This window comes from Meleagris gallopavo, chromosome 1 (assembly GCF_000146605.3).
Source record: "Meleagris gallopavo isolate NT-WF06-2002-E0010 breed Aviagen turkey brand Nicholas breeding stock chromosome 1, Turkey_5.1, whole genome shotgun sequence".
Classification (NCBI taxonomy): domain Eukaryota; kingdom Metazoa; phylum Chordata; class Aves; order Galliformes; family Phasianidae; genus Meleagris; species Meleagris gallopavo.
In genome coordinates, this window is record NC_015011.2 from 169,937,207 (window position 1) to 169,955,826 (window position 18,620).

The 18,620-nt window shown below is 35.2% G+C and overlaps 1 protein-coding gene across 1 annotated transcript in view; it reads right to left on the reverse strand.

Annotated features, from left to right (window-relative positions):
* The window catches only part of FRY (FRY microtubule binding protein), a 129,224-nt gene that overhangs the window by 55,645 nt on the left and 54,959 nt on the right, over window positions 1-18,620 (reverse strand). Inside the window, exons 24-35 of the mRNA XM_010728931.3 lie at window positions 18,108-18,199; window positions 17,760-17,932; window positions 15,693-15,853; window positions 15,052-15,162; window positions 13,649-13,803; window positions 10,912-11,011; window positions 10,432-10,603; window positions 8,841-9,097; window positions 7,930-8,076; window positions 4,514-4,682; window positions 3,655-3,745; window positions 1,131-1,213 (exon numbers count right to left, since the gene is read on the reverse strand). Coding sequence (XP_010727233.2) covers window positions 1,131-1,213; window positions 3,655-3,745; window positions 4,514-4,682; window positions 7,930-8,076; window positions 8,841-9,097; window positions 10,432-10,603; window positions 10,912-11,011; window positions 13,649-13,803; window positions 15,052-15,162; window positions 15,693-15,853; window positions 17,760-17,932; window positions 18,108-18,199 — 1,711 coding nt within the window. The remainder of the gene's footprint in view (window positions 1-1,130; window positions 1,214-3,654; window positions 3,746-4,513; window positions 4,683-7,929; window positions 8,077-8,840; window positions 9,098-10,431; window positions 10,604-10,911; window positions 11,012-13,648; window positions 13,804-15,051; window positions 15,163-15,692; window positions 15,854-17,759; window positions 17,933-18,107; window positions 18,200-18,620) is intronic.

The following is an 18,620-nucleotide window of genomic DNA, read 5'->3' on the forward strand; positions in this document are numbered from 1 at the left end:
TATAAACATTTTCTGTTTTGAAAGGTTGCTCATGCAGATCTGATTAGTGCTGGTACTCCAATTAACATCTGCTGAAGAAATTTAATAACTGCGGCACTCGAAGACAGTTATGAGAACCAGATCACTGTAGTAAAACCCAATGAGTTTAATATGTATAATACACTTCTTATGTGTATTTAAATACTGCAGAATGTACACATGCAGTATTTTGTAAATATTGTACTTCCTAATTATGAAAAATTATAATTGATACAGTAAAAATCAGCCTATTTTGATGTTTTGCAGAGAAGTATTGACAAAAAAATTATTTGTCTGGAGGAATATATAAATTCTTTTCTTTTTATGTCAAAATACCATCCCCAGCTGGTGTCCTTAGCACCAAGGAAAAATGTTATGGCCTCTATTTTATTTCACCTGACTCAACTATGACAGAAATGAATTTTTATAAGGAAGTCTTGCCTTTATATATTTGGTTAGGTCCTAACTGAACTCTATAGATTGGCTTCTTTATGATTCACTTCAGAAATCAGATAGATTATCCAAATGGCAAATATGTAATTCAACAGTTGATGGAAATATCTTGGTTATCTTCAAGGATCTGCTAGTTGTCTACTCAACAGGAATACACAATGAAGAACAACTACACTCTGGAGCCCTATTTCATTCCCCAGCTATCAGAGTTTCACATATTGTAGTTAGATATTGGTTGCAGACAGCAGAGAAAAGCTAAAAGAGGTAAGGCTTTGTTTTGGAAGTTACTAAATCCTTTCTTCATGCTCATATAATAGTACTTGAATCGAAGGGAAATGCTGGCAAAGGGAGCAATTCAAAGTACTTGTTGCAATGCTCTGGGATGTTTTTCACCTTGCTGTGTATGATGCAGTGTGTTACTGACAGGAGAATTGTCTGTTACTGCCTTCAGTGAAGTTCCCTTGCCTTTAAGTAGGTTTGACTGAAGTTAAACAAAGGAAATAAATGAGGTATGAAGGTAAAACAGGGACACGCTCTTCATGCTGATGATACATTGCTATTTACACAGAAGTTAACCAGAGAGCCTCCCACTGTCAGAAGAATGTTTTCCTCTCCCATCAAACAACAGAACTTTAATCAAATTGAGTAACAGAACTTACTTTTGTCATCATCATAAGATCCTCCGGAGCTATTACTGTACCTTGATTCTAGTCGAGTATGTGCTCTGACTACATTACTGAACCTTCGAATAGAAGAAAAATCTTCATTAAAAACATACTGACATAAAACATCTGGGCTTTATGTATGTGCTTACTTTACAAAGAAAACACTTCCTCATGCGTTTGCTTTTATATGGGAGTAGACAAAAATCTGAACACAATGTTATGTTCATAAAAACAGGCTCTCACAAGACTTTTCTGAGAAGTTCTAAAAAGGCGCTGCTGGGTCATGAGCTTATAAAATTTAGCAGAGGGGGAATTCTCATGCTGCACATGGCTGCTTTTCTTGAATGAAGAAGCTGTGCTTAAGTTGCCCTGGATGTAAGCTGTTTACAGTGGGTATTTTGTCACAGCCCACGTTCATGGCCAAAATTCTGGCAAAACGCTAAACCAGTAATTGACTGAATAGTCCAATGTCAAGCCTACACAACTATCAAAGCAACAAGAATGGCAGCAGATAATCCTTCAATAGGATAATCCAGCAACTGCAAGAGCATGTCAAGCAGAGTCGTCATGGAATATTAAAGATAGAACAAACTGTTCACAACTGTCCTCAAATCTGCCACGACAAATAAACTTTTTATTGGTGCTTCCTTCATTTGCCTATGCTGTCAGTGTTAGCAGGCCTGAAGTAGCAGGGAGAGGAGCCATGCTGGAGGCTCACACCAGTGATGAAGTAAAACATGATGGTTTATGCAAAGGTAGGAAATTAACTGTGTTAAAAGAATTTTATCAAACAAAAGAAGCTTGAAGATTCTCTCCATAACATTCAATACAATTTCTTACTAATGCTGTGCACATATACTGAAGGCTATTTAATTATCCATTCATATACTATAAAATTTCCAAACCAGACAGTCTCATTAGAGAACAATAAAAATGAAAAAAAAAAAAAAAACAAGAACAGAGAAGTATGTAGAGAGAAACTCTGATATGAAACAAGTGAAGAACACAGGCCTTAGAAACAGCTTGAGAGCAGGGCAGATTTTTTAAACAAACACACTCTCTGAAACTCTCTAACACAAGAGTGATCTTACAAACATGATTCCCTATGTCAGATGACAGGCATTGAGATAATATTATATTATCTATCAAAAACTTAAACATTACAACTAAAGTTAATGCAATACTATGCTGTTAATCTATGCAAGACAATGTTGAACTTGTACACACAGAAATTCTGGATCACTGAGAGATACTTCAAAGGCCTTTCAGCCTTTCATTTAACATTATATTGCTTCTGCAATATATAAAAATAGCCACATTATTTGATTAGTTTTGTGTTATTTCAAAAGTACCACCATTAATGAGAATAGTTGATTTACAATCTGTTACTTTCTGTAAACATCATTTAATATGCCTTGGATGTTCTAAGACTGAGTTCTAAGTTTAGTTGAGAAGTACCGATGCATTTACCATTACTACCATCTTTAATAATGTAAATGCCAGCAAGGAATTCTAACAAATTATTTCACATTATTATCTGAGCTTTATCATACAGTCTCTGACAGATTTAACTATCAAAAACCTTCATTTATATAATTCATATAAGCAATGCTGAAAACATAGTTAGATTTGAAGTAAGACAGGAAATGAAAATTATTCAACTTATCTGCAATTCAACTAAAAAGTAATCTAAATCTAACTCTACACACACAAACATGCACACATACAGTACACAGTCTGAAGGACAGAAATGTTCCCTCATGTAACCGTTTCTGTACCATTAAGCCTGAACCTCTGAAAGGTGGACTGGAATGTTGAAATGATACTAATCACCATCAGGAGCAACAGGCTAATGTAATACTAATACACTTACTAACAAATGCTAGTAGAATTCATTCAAAGTTCTCTTACAAGGATAAGTGAATTCCAATGAGAGAAAAAATACGCCTGTGCTTGAGTATCAGGTGGGCTTCAAGCTTTGCATTTACTCCTTCATCATTTGACAGCATGTACTATATGTAGTAAAAGACTGAGCATATGGTTTCTAAGCAAAATATGTTACATCATTTTCCTCTGCAAAACACTTCATCCAGAAAAATGGAGCAATCATGGACATAAATCTCCAAACTAAATTTTACTTGTCTGTGAAATAAAAAGGTATGATCTAACCTGATTTTTAATAAATACTTTGATATATATCATTTCATACAGACTCACTGAATTTCTTTCTCCTTCGTAGATAATTCCAAGGAAAACATGATCCAAATAGCACAATTCCTTCAGTGTAGGTTTAACAGATGTTCAATTGCCATATATTTATTGAACAACAGTCAGGAGCGAGAACCATGTAAACAGCTGTATTATACATGTTCTCATTTAAAAATGGATTTATTAGGACACTGCCACTTAGGATCCTTCTAAACAACAGGAATTTTCAGAAAACAAGCTTAACTTTGCTCAACATCTAACCCTTAGACCTGGAAAATGCATACATTCTGGAGAAAAAGAAGTCACAAACCTTTCATCAGTCTCTTTCACAATTCTGTTCTCTTCTACATCAGGAAAACTATCTTGGCCAGCTATAACAGTGTTACTGCTTGAGGTGGTTCCTGTACATGAGATGTCAAAAAGAAACTTGTTATTTGCTGCAGACAGTATGCACAAATAAAAGCATATAACTTTAACTCCTTCAGTAGTCACAGCCGAAGTGATCATGCTGCTAATACAATACTTGCACAAATGAATGAACACTGCCACCTCTACAACACATGATCTGCTTGCACGGCTGAATAATCTGCAGTTTACATGCTTCAAGAGGCAAATTAACACAGTGATGCTCTTCAACTGCTTGGACTATGATCATTCTCAGCTGACCTAATTTGTTTACCAAGAACCTGGCAAAACATTGGCAAGGTTGAATTTGGGGTGAGTGTCTCTTATGTAGCTTTGACTATGGCAGACTGAAATAGCCTCAGGCCTTTGAAAATGGAATTGCCATTTTCAAATGGTTGAATTTCTCGGTTTTCAGCTGTTAGTTTGGTGATGACTTCATCACCAGTGACAGCACTAGTGATGCCTTCCTGTTCTGAGAAACTAGTGACAGCAATAGAACCGCCTCATGAATTCTGAACTATACCAAATATATAAAGTATATTAAATGTATCTTTACAAATCTTATGCAACATTAGGAATTAAAAGGAACTGTAATTTAAATTTGCAACAAAGCCCTGAAACTTGCATTTTATATATACACACATCTGAATGGGTACAAAAGTTCCATTCAGGAAATGTTTTTTTTTCAAAGGAAAACTTTTTTTCAAAGACTTGGAGACTGGAAAGAGTAGAAAACACAACTGAAAAGTATACTTAGATCATACCAGAGGCTGCAGCTGAGGCTTTGTTACTGGCGGCAAAACGGTAAAATGGAGGATTATCACAGTGCTGGACTATTGGGTTCACTGGGTCAGTTTGCTGCAGCTCAAAAAGAAGCTCCTCCATTGTCTGAATCGTATTATTGCGACACAGGTATATTGCAACCTTTTTTATCTAGAGAAGAAAATTTCAGTTATTAAACTCTGTCCAAAGTGAATTTCTAAAGAAATAAACACATCATACACTGCAGAACTGAAAATATCCAGAATGCAAATGTTACTGTTGATCAGACACACAACCACACAACTGCATTCTTCTTGTTCATAGAGAAATACAACTGCTTGCTTTGATTTCAAGACCACTTTCTCAGCTCAACAAATGTGTGTTCTAATCACCTGAGAGGTTTTGGTTACCATCCACAAATAATCTGTTTAGATAAATAATTTGTAACATATAAACCCAAAACCAACTAACTTTGTATCCATCATTTAAGGATATCAGCACTGACTCTGAATCATGTTCCCAGATTTACAGTTTAATTATATATGATTGCTGATGGAGATGAGTCTAACCATCTTACATAGAGCAAAGTTCTCATCTAGAAAATTACATCCACCCAAAAGTTCATGTCTGTATTTCCAGATATGGTTGATGTTAAAGACAGGTAGCTGTAGCCACAAGGAATAGGTCAGGCTCTCAGTAGCTACTTATATCTGCAACTAAAGTAATAGGATACGGGAAAACAGCAGAGCAACTGTATATGTAGACTTCATGCAATCTGATTTGAAAAATCTGACAGCATAATTTACAGAAATACAGGTAAAAACACCTTTTGTGTTACTTAACAAGGCCTCAAACTTTACAGTATGCGCAGCAGTAATGTAGACTACCCAGAGACTGACATAAAACTAGGCTGAAAATGTCGATGGCTACTAAAAACTAAGACTTTCTCTGGCTCAAAACCATTTTCTTTCATAAAGTTTAGCAGCTGAGAAACTAAATGGAGAAGCATTCTTCTCTGCTTGCCTTCTTTTTTTTAAAGATGTCCCTAAACAAATACTTATAACGATGCTAATACATTGGACTGAATTGGCTTTTGATCTCACCAAGTACTGCTGTTCTTATAACTGATTTCTTATTTATAACTTCCTGCTGCTTCTCTTTCACTCTCTGTATTTTCCTTTTCTTTTTATTTTTTTAAAGTAGAGAAAACAGACATTCACAATCTGTTTTACCCTTCCGTGCTCCCAAAGTCTCCCAATGACTTTCCAGATACAAGGCCATTTCCTTTCAGAGGGTTGTTTCTACTTGGGATCATGGTATCACATTCAGCTACTTTCTCACCAGAAGGGGTCACGTACTCGACAGTAAAGGTCTCTGTTGAAAAGTTTCCTAAATTTCAAATTTTCTAAGTTTTTCGGTAGATATGTAAAAGAAAGAACAGCTGAGCAATTTACATCAGGGCACTGGGAAAAGAATGCTTATAAGAAGGAGCAAGTATAAAAGATGAAACAATGAATTCAGTTGCTTGAAAAAATAATAATTAAAAAAAAAGGAATCACGGAATGCTTTTGGCTTGAGCACACCCAGGCAGAACAGATGGCTGAAGTCATGAAGCAGGTGGTGACTACCTTGAGATGCAGAGGGCTCCAAAGGGAACTGGGTAAACTGGCAACTGTAAGATCTTTTGAGCCCAGGTGAGCTGGAGCAGTGCTGATAAAATGTCTGAATTATCTTTATTTGCAAAACTGTATCTGCTATTTACATACTAATTGGAGATACATGTTTATGGCATCAACCGTCTTGAATAGTTAACAGAGTCAAGTACAACTTCTTATCTGTAAACTCCAGGGCATTATCAAAACACTGAGCAGATGCATGTGATAGGCTTGGTGTATTTTCCTACTCCAGACAAGTCAGAATTAAAGGCAATTCGCAAGCACAGTCAGGCTTTATCTTCCTGTGCAATTTGAAAACATTTTCAGATATTGCAAAATCTGAGAAGAGGGTTTAGAAGGACATTGAAGAAAGAAGGATGGGTGCTATGAGTAATAAGAGGAGTTGAGGTAAGACTGCTTAAAGCTGTGGGATGGAAGTACTTTCGTAAAAACGAGGTGCTGAAAGTTCGTAACTCATGGAAAGATCTTCGATACCCTCAAGGTATTTGGAATCAACTCCTTTATCTTCTACTCATACAAACACTGAGCTTATTCTTACAGCTACACCACTTTCAATCTTTCATCTTGATTAGATGAGTACCACTGATTTTGCTCATACTTTATACTTATACTGAATAGATAGTGTGGATCAGTAGGCCCCCCAAATGAATCGAAACCAACAGGATCTTTATGATGCATAAGCAAGGTCTCAATTTTTTTTAATGTTCTTCCATATTTCCTCTGTTCTTTTGTGCTTAGCAGTCAGCATAAACACTTGAAGAAAAAATATTATCTCAGCAAATGTAAACAAGGCTTTTTGGGTAAGTTTGATCACTTTAATATTCATTTCCAATTTATTTCACAGATATTATCAGAAAGAGACTAATAAAACAGCACAGTGTCATCGTCCTGGAAAATTTACTAAATTTAGATTCTCTTTCTCCCAGCAGCCGAGCAATGAGGCACATGGGAATGGGGCTATCTTGCTTTTCTCAGACAACCGTGATTTTATTTTAACTTAAATAATAACAATATCCTGCACAGTTTGACTCGTGCATTGCAGGAACAATTACATAGCTCATAAGAGCCATGCAAAGGCAAAAGTTGATATGTTAAATTGCTTTTAAAGGTTAGGTACGCTGTTGCCCTTGATACTTCCCACAGGAAGATTTATTCTGCTAAAGAAGAGAAAGTAACACTTTCTTAAAAGTGTTTTTCCATTGCTTAAATGACTTTCAAAATGTATCCAATAGTAGTGCAAGCTAAATGCCAGCAGAGAAAAATTTTAATTGTTTACTGTTTTTACTTCCCTTTATTTTTCATGCAAGTTATTTAACTTCTGACAAGTCATTATGCCTAATTAATACAATTTTAAACATATATGCAAATTGCATGTTTTTACACAATTCTGACATGAAAAAAAAATCTAATTTTTTTTTTCATCAACTTTGGTCATTTATGGTCTGTCCTAGTTACTTGTCCCTTACACAGACAAGCAAAGGTACACCTTGCTTGTGGGGAGCACATCTCTTGTTTGAAATGAGGCGTGCTCCACTGGTAAGGACTGAGATTCTCACTACTCATTCCCTTTTTTCAGTACTAGTTTTTCGGCTCATTTATTTACTCAATTTAATTTGCACAGTGTGCTAAGAAATGCAGAGGTCCTTCTTAATCCTAAAACAGAAATTCATTTTCTGCAAGGGACAGCTGTTTTCTTCATTACAACCCATGTAACCAATAGTAAATAAAGTGCAAGAACTTACATAAGGTAAAAGGATGGTATCGCTGCTAACGCCACACAAGCTAATGAGAAACTGCAGTGTTATTCTAAGGTTGTTACTCCATTTTTCATTGTTGGCCAAAGCATTCCAGACATTTTCCATCTCTGGTCCAGGTATTTCATCTCCATACTGCAAAGGATCATAGGAACACAGTTCTTGAAATGTACATAGGATATAAATATGCAGATCTCCAAACTGAAGGCATGCCATTTTTTGAGCATTTTCTCATGCAATACCAACAGTAAAACACTGAAACAAATGATAAAATGGAGTTTTCAATAACCACTTGACAGAGGTGGGAATATACATTCTATTTAAAAGAAATACATTCTATTTCCACTTTGAAAAACAGCATCTTTGTCTGAAGAAAGCACACTTATTCACTTTGGAACAAAACTGTTTTTGGAAGCAACTTACTTGATGAACTGTTGGTGGATGGTAAAGGTGAGACCTCAACACATCCAACAACACATCCCATAGAATTCCTGTTTTCACTCCACAGAATTCCTCTAACAATATCCTAGAGACTGTGTACAAGCAGATCTTTAATGACTGAATGTCATGCCCTCAGATACAGAGCAAATACCAAAAACTGTTCTGGTGGTACAGCCCCTATATTACTTCAGGCACACAAAACAATAGTGCTGGCTTAGTGACAAGGCCTCAACAAAGGGCAAAGAAGAAATCCTGAGCCATCTGCAATGAAGTACGGATGCGTGTGTTCTCATCTCATTATCAAGAAACGTGTGTGTCAGACTAGTACAGATAGTTGCAGAGCAAAATTTTTGCTATCGGAGGCAAGTAGGCATATTTTGCATACAAAATTAAGGTTTGAATATTTTGGAAATTGCTTTATGGTCTTGTGTATATATGTATTTATTTATTTATTTTACCTTTGCTGTCATATACATGAGATTATTAAGAACCAACGAGGTGGCCTCAGGAGAGCCCCAGCCATTGCCTTTAAGTCCACTTGTGACTGAAACTTCCCCATCCTTGTCCTTTAGTTCATCTTCTGGAGTAGTAGGGCTTGAACCAGGGAGAAGCAGCCTGTTGTCTACCAGTTCAATATTATGAAGCCATGGCAGCAGATAAGTAAGCATAATTTGTCTTCCATTTGGATGTGTTGTTGGAAATCGCTGGCTTACCTCTAAAACAGTGTAAGTTGAAAAGTATGACATGTTAGCTTATGAAGAAAACCTCACATACACTGCTCAAATCAGATTCCTGATGTGCATTACATCACCTGATGGTTTTAACCTTGCAAACCAGAAGCATACAAAAGCATGTACTTCAAGAAGAGAAAATAACAAAGAAATTGTTCAAGTCTTTTGTCTAAACTAACTAATGTAGTTCTAAAACATTTTGGGCTATCATAGTTTGGATACAGAAAGTTACTACCTGTTACAATGCTATCATGCCACATCATATATTAAGTGAAATATGTCTGCAAAGAGGAAAGAGGATAATTGTCTGCTATTCTAGAATTTCAAGAGTTTTGGGGGAATTACAGAAAAGCATACAGCTGTGTTCTGCAGAATTACAGCGTCCCATTACAATTCATTTGTCTAAGCTATAGTTTAAATTACAGGGCACTTATTATATTGAGTTTACAAAAACATCTTGCTATAGTCTTATTTCCTGTGCAGAGGCCTGTAAAACTCAAAGGTGGTTGCCACCCTGAGTGCTGCATAAAGTGTCATACATAGTTAACAGAACTGTCACTGTAAGGAAAAGGGATTTGGGAAATCTGTGATAAGATTTTCTGTCTTTTTTAAAAAAAATCATAAGACATAAACTAGAATCTAGATGTATAGAAAGGGGCTCTGCTGTGTATTGTGTGATGTACAGACATTGCATTCTGGTATTTAAAAACTAGAGCAACACATCAGATGGATTCAAACAGATCTGATTCTTCAACGTTTTTCTCAATAACCCTGACACAATGTTTTTCTGATAAAATTAAAATGATAATAAAGACTTACAGATGTGGCAAAGGTGAAGATATTATAAATTATTCTTTCAGAATAATTTGAATATTTGGTAAATGTTATTTGGACACAGGCAAACAATCTTCATGTTTAAGTCATGTGCATATGGAGTGAAGAATTCTATCTTCACAACTATCATCTATATAAACAAATCTAGGCCAAGAGCCACTGTGCTTAACAGAAGAACCCATTACTGTAGAGTTTGCCAATGTCATTTTAACTTATCTTCTGCTCTTGTAATCTCAAAGCTAGCCTAAGGTGACACAAGTGGAACAGAAACTCCCAACTGAGGTGTTCAAATATTCTGTACCTTATATAATTACCTCTAGGAAATATATGTTATATTGCTAAATTTGATTTTACCTGAAACAGATCAAAACCAGGGCAACCTAAATCTATAAACAGAATTGCCATTCACAGATGGAAATAACTCAGTAGACTACTATTTTTTCAAAAATGTAAGGAAGATATCAAGTAAAACAGATACAGTTACCTGAAAAAAGCGGAAGGGTAAGTTCAGGATACATCCTTGCTAGTTCATGTGAAAGAAGAGCAAGTGAGACACTATAGAGAGGTGGTAATGGACCATGTGTACCATACAAAATACTGCCTGGCCTTTGCTCAGCTACCTTTTTTGAATAAACAAAAAGTTTTGATTCAAGAATCTATGAAAGAGAAAAAAAAATCATAATGAGAAAATTAATTTCATTGACTCAAAAAATGTCAGAACTTCAATATGTCACAGAATGACCCACATGCTCTAAATTTGAAAGATCCTATCTTTCTCCATTAATTTTTATATAAATATTCCCAAGAATATCTAAAGTCAAGATAAAATGAATTTTTTTTATTTTCAAAACAAAGCTAGAAAGCAAATAAACAGTACTTTTTAAGAAGCACACACAAGCATTTAAAAAAAAGACAGTAGGACACACACATTTGGTTGTTTTGTAAAAAAGCAGCTGATACATGCCTGCATAAGTTGCATGGAAATTTCATAAATCTCTCTGTTGGTGTCAGAAGCCTTGAACAGCACCAAGTTTAAAAGCGTCACAATATCAAAAGGATAGTTCCTAGAAGAATAAACAGCAGATTTTCATGAATGTTGGTGAGGAATGCAGATTATATTCACTCTGATTTAGTGTTTAATATGGCTTAATGAGAATGTCATCTTCCTTTCTTCTGTTCTATCACCAGAATATGGGAAAGGGAGTTCTTATGAACACATGCTGTTTGATCAAAGGGCCATCTGGTGAACTGGAAGAAAGAAGGGATTAGTTATAATTACCTTAGACTAATGCTTAGGAATGCACTGAGTTACCCACAGAGAAAAATGCAATACCTATTTCTACAGCTGTCAATTCACCTTAAATTGTAATATAAACTGTTTCTAGAAGAGGAAAGGAGATGGCCAACACAGAAATTTTCAAGGATAAAGTACTCACTAAAGCAAGCTGCAATTACAATAATCTCTTTGAAGAAGACACTATCATCAATTTGTACATTCAAACATATTAGGAATTCTAACAAACTTGTATTCAAAGAGTAGAAACATAAACTGCTTCAGAAAGCCCACTAAATCAACATTTATTGTAATGGTAAATATATTAAGAGAATATACCTTCATAATTGTTCACAACAGGGTGACTTCCAGAACATGCTATGTATATTATCACAATAGAAGCAATGTACGTGAGGCCATAAACTGAAAGCCGCTGAGCATTTTGTTCTTTGTAGAAAAATAGACATAAAAAATGAGATAATGCTCATTTTACAACCAGTTTTTCAACCGTGTTGTCTCTAAGCGAACAAAACGGATGTCAGAAGAAAAACAGACCAAGGTTCAAGTATTAACAAAAATCCTCAACTTCATAATCAGACTTTCCCTTCAAAGATTATGCAGATCACACTCAATTGTCACTGTAGATATGGGAATGATTAGTTTTTAGGACAGAGTGGCACTGGTAGCACAATCTGAAGAGAGAAGCCTGGCTGAAGAAGTGATTTATTCATTTGTAACACAAAAAAAGCATCTTAGAAATTGCAAACACAAAATTCAATTCATATTTTTGAAATCTCAGTATAATAAAAAATATAGTTTGGTTGTTCCTTTAAGAACAACATAAAATGAATTCTAAAATACTTGTCTTGTTTTGATTTCCTATACCTCACATATTTCTCTGTTGAAATCAGCTGATCATACATCTTGTCAGATTATTTTTTACTTCTTGTAGAGGTCTTGAAAAGCTTTAAAAAAATTACAAAATCGGGAGACAAAGTGCTGTTCTGTATTTGCAACTTGCAGCTCACTCGTGCTTGTTTTGTATTAGCAGCAGTGATATCAGACCACAGAAAAGCAACAGGTAACCAAATGAAATTAAAGCAAGTTAGAAAAAGAACAAGGTAATTATTCTCAAGCTAATAATACTTAGACTTTTTTTAAATAAAGTAAATGAAAATACCATGCAAAATCTTTTGAAATGAGGTCCATACTGCAAATTACAATGTTGTGGATATTATGTATCTTTCTGATGAAAATACTAAAAACTGGCACAGATTTCAAATGCGTATACAACAGCAGTAACTTCTGACAGCAACATCAGCTTGTTTCCAGGATCATGTAAATAAAACAATAAAACAAGAGCTGTTTGAGACAATACAATGTATAGGGATGATGACCAGAGTGCTGGAGCATCTCTCTTATGAAGACAATCTGAGGGAGCTGGGTTTGTTCAGCCTGTAGAAGAGAAGGCTGCGGAGTGACCTCACTGGCAGCTTTCCAGTACTTGGAGAGAGTCTACAAATGGGATGGTAGTCAACTCTTTAACAAGGGTGGATAACAGCAGGACAGGGGGAAATGGTTTGAAGTTGAGGGAGGGAAGATTCAGGTTGGATGTCAGGAGGACGTTCTTTCCTATGAGAGTGGCGAGGAGCTGGAACAGGCTGCCCAGAGAGGTTGTGGATGCCCCGTCCCTGGAGGTGTTCAAGGGCAGATTGGATGGGGCCCTGGGCAGCCTGGTCGAGTATTAAATGGGGAGGTTGGTGGCCATGCCTGTGGCAGGGGGTTGGAGATTCATGATCCTTGAGGTTCCTTCCAACCCAAGCCACTCTGTGTGACTTACAATTCTTTATAACACAAGCTGAACTTCCAATTCAGTGAAGTCTGATCAGCAGCATTCTGGAAAGGATCCTGCCTGCACTGTTACAAGTGTGAAATGAGCGCATCTGCAAAGCCAGCACGGCACACTATGCCAAAACTCATAATGAGACCCTTTCTTCCATAAGCAGCAAATTTCACAGAAATGACTTTTTCAGCGGATGTCTAGGAGAAGATGCCAGTTGGCTACACATGACTTTAGGCATTTTGGCAGGAATACTACAGCCAGTTTCCCCACTCTTCAAGATATATTTGGTCATTTTGTCCATTTTGTCCATTTTGCCCATGTATATTTCTTCTTTATCCCTTCACTCAAACCTCTGTTTTCCTTCTTAGTCCTTCACACAAAACAAACCAGAAGAGCAACCAACGTGAAACAGATTTACCAGTAAAACGTTATTTTTCATTCTGGAGATCAATTAAATTTGCTTATACTAGCAAAGAGTGGGAATACACAGCATATGACCAGACATTCTGTTTTAGAAATAGCAAACCTGATTTTATAGGTCTGCTGTAACGTATTGTGTACATGTAATTAGAAATTAATGAGTACCTGCTTCCACACACAGTTGCAATTGCTTTGAAACATCCAGAGGCAAGCTGGTAGGATCCAGTATAACATCTATCTATAGCCCAGTTGAAGAGATTAATTTGATCAGGATTCAATTCCAACAACAGGACTACAACTTCACATCCTAGTTGGTGAACCTGAGAATATAAATGCACATCAAAACATAACTGGTGAAATAAAAATGATATCTAGAAGTTTTAGAGCAACATAAGCAGAACAAAGAGAAAATGTAGTATTCAAGTAAAAAGAAATGAGAAAATTTATCATGAATTTATACTGGGGATAGCGCAGATGAAATGTGGCTCAGTTTTCAAGTCAAAAAAGTAAAATCTTCTGCTGGGTATTCTACTCCCACATCCATAAAAATTTCAATTATATGTATCATCTTTATAAATACTTATCGCTCCATCTCCAACAATATTTCTAAATTGTTTTATCCAATTTAGGAAAGATCCTCTCAGTAGTTATTTCTACGTACTTCCAATTTGTCTTAATGTTTCTGATCTGTTCCATTTTTTTCCGAATCAATTATCATTTCTACAGCATATAGCTTAAGGGCTTTGCTGCCTCCTTTCTTTTTCTTTTTTATACTTTTTTTACACTGGTATGCATTATCTGTTTTGGTACAAGGCTTTTAGGGACAATAGGGGGTCAAAGGCTGAGACATCACAAAGGGAAAGACTGTGATTCTCCACTTAATGAAAGTCACCAATCCACTCCTTTGATTTCGAGTCTTATTCAAAGAGATGAGCTCATCAGCTATAAAAACTGAAATATCACTGGATAGTTACAAGGTAAACAGAGAAACTCATCTTCACAGAAACAGATGAGAAAATGGCAAAAATAATTTACTGCATGTTCTTAAAAAAATATATATACCTTTATTTCCTCACTTGAATCATTTATCCTCTTGATTTTTTTAAAGGTCTATCTACTTACTTTCACTCAGATATGTTTCACCAACATCTGTGTCACTGAACAGAAAGAGATTTTACATTCTCATTCCACAGAAACTTGAAGAGGGTGGGTGGAAGCACAAATAGAAATACAAATATTTTTGAGCTCATGCCATTTTTAATCTTTATCAGCAGATGAAAAATGTAAGTTTTTGCTGCAAGTAGCCATGAGCCACAATTTTTTAGGTTACTGCTTACCTAATAGCATATATTAGCTTAGCATACATACATTATATGCTAAGAAATAACATTTTCTGTTAAAATACTTTTTATATTAACTGCACATTTGTATTAGAACACTGCATGAAGCTACCGTCTACCGATCAAAATAGAATTTATACAATCATAGTTCTTACAGTAATAGACTCTTTACTTGTGTAGTACAGAGATTAAAATTATTCATCAGTGCTGCATTTGGTTAGTACTTACACGTAAATCTTGACAAGCGAGAATGTTATCAAGCCACTTGTATAGATATCCATCAGGGGAAAGACCAACATTGTCAAATACTGGTCCACAGCAGAGCACTGCTGACATGGCCTAAAAAAAGCAAGGGACATTAGTTATGAAAAAAAATAAAAGTAAAAAAAAAAATTGACATTAATAAATCTCTGAGAATTATTTCGGCCCAGATTCAGGCTAACAAGGATGCCATTTGTTTTTTCTTTTGAGGGAACTGTGTGGTGAAAATGGTCACACAGTTGACGTTGACAGATTGCTACAGACATTTTGGACATGCACGTGTGATACTGAACAGACAGCATATTTAATTTCAGGGTCTAATCCTCCCAGTGAATCTGATAACCTGTTAATGAACAGTTAAGTTAAATAAAATTTTAAAATGCATTCTCTTTTTCAAAATAATTAGCCTTGAAAAGTGTCCACAAAGAGAACACTGCTTTACTGTTAAATCCAATGATTCCACTGTATATATATATATACTAATATAAAAGTGAGCATCAAGTATGACAATTCAAAATGCTGCTAAATAGAAGGAAATAAATCCCACAATTACTTGTATTTTGATTGGAAAATTGAAATTATGGATTTTGATAGTAAAACTTTAGTACCTTTAATGCACAGTATTGGTATCTTGTAATCTGATGATTTCTATCACTGTAACGGTCCAGGGGTGTGAACATAATACTGAAAGGTCCTGCCCACTGGCTGAATAAGATGAAAAGGTGATGTCTCAAGCTCTGCTGAGGGAAAAGAAATCTCCTGTGGTGAACTAAGTGAATAGAAACAGAAATAGTTATGATTTGTTAATTTTAAATAAGCATTAATGTGGCAGAGATGATAACATTAATTTCAAATTTCTACAAAAGGAATTTTTCTCTAATGTTCAGCCCTCTAATTCAAAGTATCTAAGTTCCTTTTTCAAATCTAACAGTGAATTAGATACATCCTAATTTATGTATATTTATACTAACATGTCCAACTGGCTTTAGAAACACCACAGAAGAAACTAATTTCACAATCGGTCTTTTCATGGCCTCTTTCATTCCTTTAGTGGCAGCTATTTACTTGTTTTCTTCCAATTCTGAGAATGCAAGCTCTTATTCTAATACAGTAATAAATAGGGACAAGAAAGGAAAGAAGCTTGGTACCAGTTCATTTATGACAAAAGCATGGTATACTTCCCACAGAGCTGAATTACTCGAGCAAATGAAAAATGATTAATTCTTAACCATGAAAGGTTTAAAAAATGGTAAGAACATGTTTTAGAGAACAGCTTTAGTCCCCCAAAGCAAAACACGATGGATGAAGTGTAAGAATGTCCACTGAAGAGAACAGGAAATTCTACTTGGCAATTATTTTTCACCTATAAACCATGCTGGAAGCTAGACAGTGCCTAGCTACCCAATACTAACACAAATCAATATGAACAATGATTAAAAATGACAAATGATGACACAATAAACATTTGCTTGCTAGGAGTTACATGTTATTGCTTCAGTAGTTACTGACATATTTTAAAGCTGTCATATTAATGGAAAATGTATCTCTTCGTAAAATTACATACTATATTGAAATGAATCAGTTATTATTGCATTCTCTCAAAACATGCAGTTTAATCATGTAAAATTCATAAATCATGCAGTTGTTTTGTCACATGCCTTGTAAAATGAGAGAATAAATGCAAAGAACACCTTTGCAATTACTAGTGGTTACTAATATTGGCAACGACTAAAGAAATCCTGCATTTATACTGAGCATAATTCAAAAAGGAATAGAGGAAAGAAATTCAGTATTTCATTTGTTAGTAGCAGCTAAAAACTTGACATTACTCAGCTCGAAAGGGAATCTTTTTACTTAAATGAGAAGAGCAAGATTGTCATTTTTTTTCTTATGTTGTTCAGTTACTGTACATTTTTTGTGTGTTTTATCTGAATGCAACTATATGACTTTGATCACATTTGCTTTCTTGAAGCTTACATTAAAGCACTTGTTTATTATTTAATCTCTTATTACACTCTTTTAAATTCCTTTGTATTCATTGTGACAAATGCTTTTATGTCTTGTCATACATAAACTGGAGATTGTAGACATACATAGATTAAGTCCCAGACATTATCTTTCAGTAATTACATGGTTTTTAAAGTATGCTCTTTCTTGAATTTTTTTGCTAACTGAATTACATTACACTTCTGATCTTTTCATTTTTAAAGGGTATGAAATCCATCAGAAATCTTTGATACACAACTACAGTCAGATAGCATGGTAAACACACCTTGGGCAGGATTTTCTCTGCATGTAATAGTGTACATTTTCTGCTCCTCCCACATTTTTAAAGGCCTGCCTGAGTTTATAAAGAGTGGTAATAAAGTCAGGGGGAGGCATACAAGGCCTTACATTAAAAAGTCCCAGAAGGTCACAGATAATTTCTTAGCTGGGTTTTTAAAGAGAAGGTCCTTATGTATGACTATTACAAGCTTTGATATGTTTTACTATTTTTTTGTCTGACACATCACAGATATCTGAACTTCTGTTCCACATTTCCCTTCACATCTGCAATATGACAATTAACAACCAGTGGCAAACAGAAAAGAAGAAAAAAAAATGACTTTTGCAATAGATACATTAGATACATTAGATGCAATTTCATAATGCATAAAGACAATTCAGCACCATACCTGGAACACACTGAATCAAGTTGGCAATCATTGCACTGAAATGTGCTCTCATATCCTTTAGGATTTCAACTTCTTTATCATTTTCAGCTTCCAGAAGCATGCGAGTCAGATCAACATACTCTAAGAACAAGGCTCCAAGGGCTAATGTATCTCTTTCTAAGGCTCCATTTGTGCTAGCACAAAGAAAAGTTGTGCATTAAATACAATAACATTGTATATATATTGCAGGCTCTTCAAGAAACACATAAAAATCCTTCCCAGTCTATTGCACAGTTCTTCAAAGAACACATTAACTCAAGTGTTGTAAACACTGAAAATTATTTCACATAAAGAGCATGACAGTCCTACCTATCACTTATAACACCAGCATCAGCAAGTAGTTCAAAAATTCGCAGTAACTGCAGTCTTAGTAGATCTCGGCGTTCCCGACGTTTCTTGTTCTTGGAGTTTAAAAAAAAAAAACAGTCATTTTTATATGCATAAATGTATATATGAAAAACTAGTAATTGTCTGCACAGTGGAGATCTAAAAAATCTGGTTAAAGCATTTTCTTCAGGTGGAGCTTGACTGCTTTTGGATATTTTAGTGACAGTGACTTATACTGACTTATAAGTCAATACAGAATTAATTATCAACACATTTTTATCTTTACAACTATTCTTGAAGAAACTGTTAATAGGTACCTTAGTTCTCATTGAACACATGGAAATGAAAACATGAAATACTGGAGAAAAAAATAAAATTCAAGGTTCCCATGCTATCACCAGATAGCATGGACATTCACGTTAGCCTTAACCATCTACTTTGTACACTAGACACATTGTGAAGTGAAAGATCAGATAGTTCCAACCTCAGAATTCT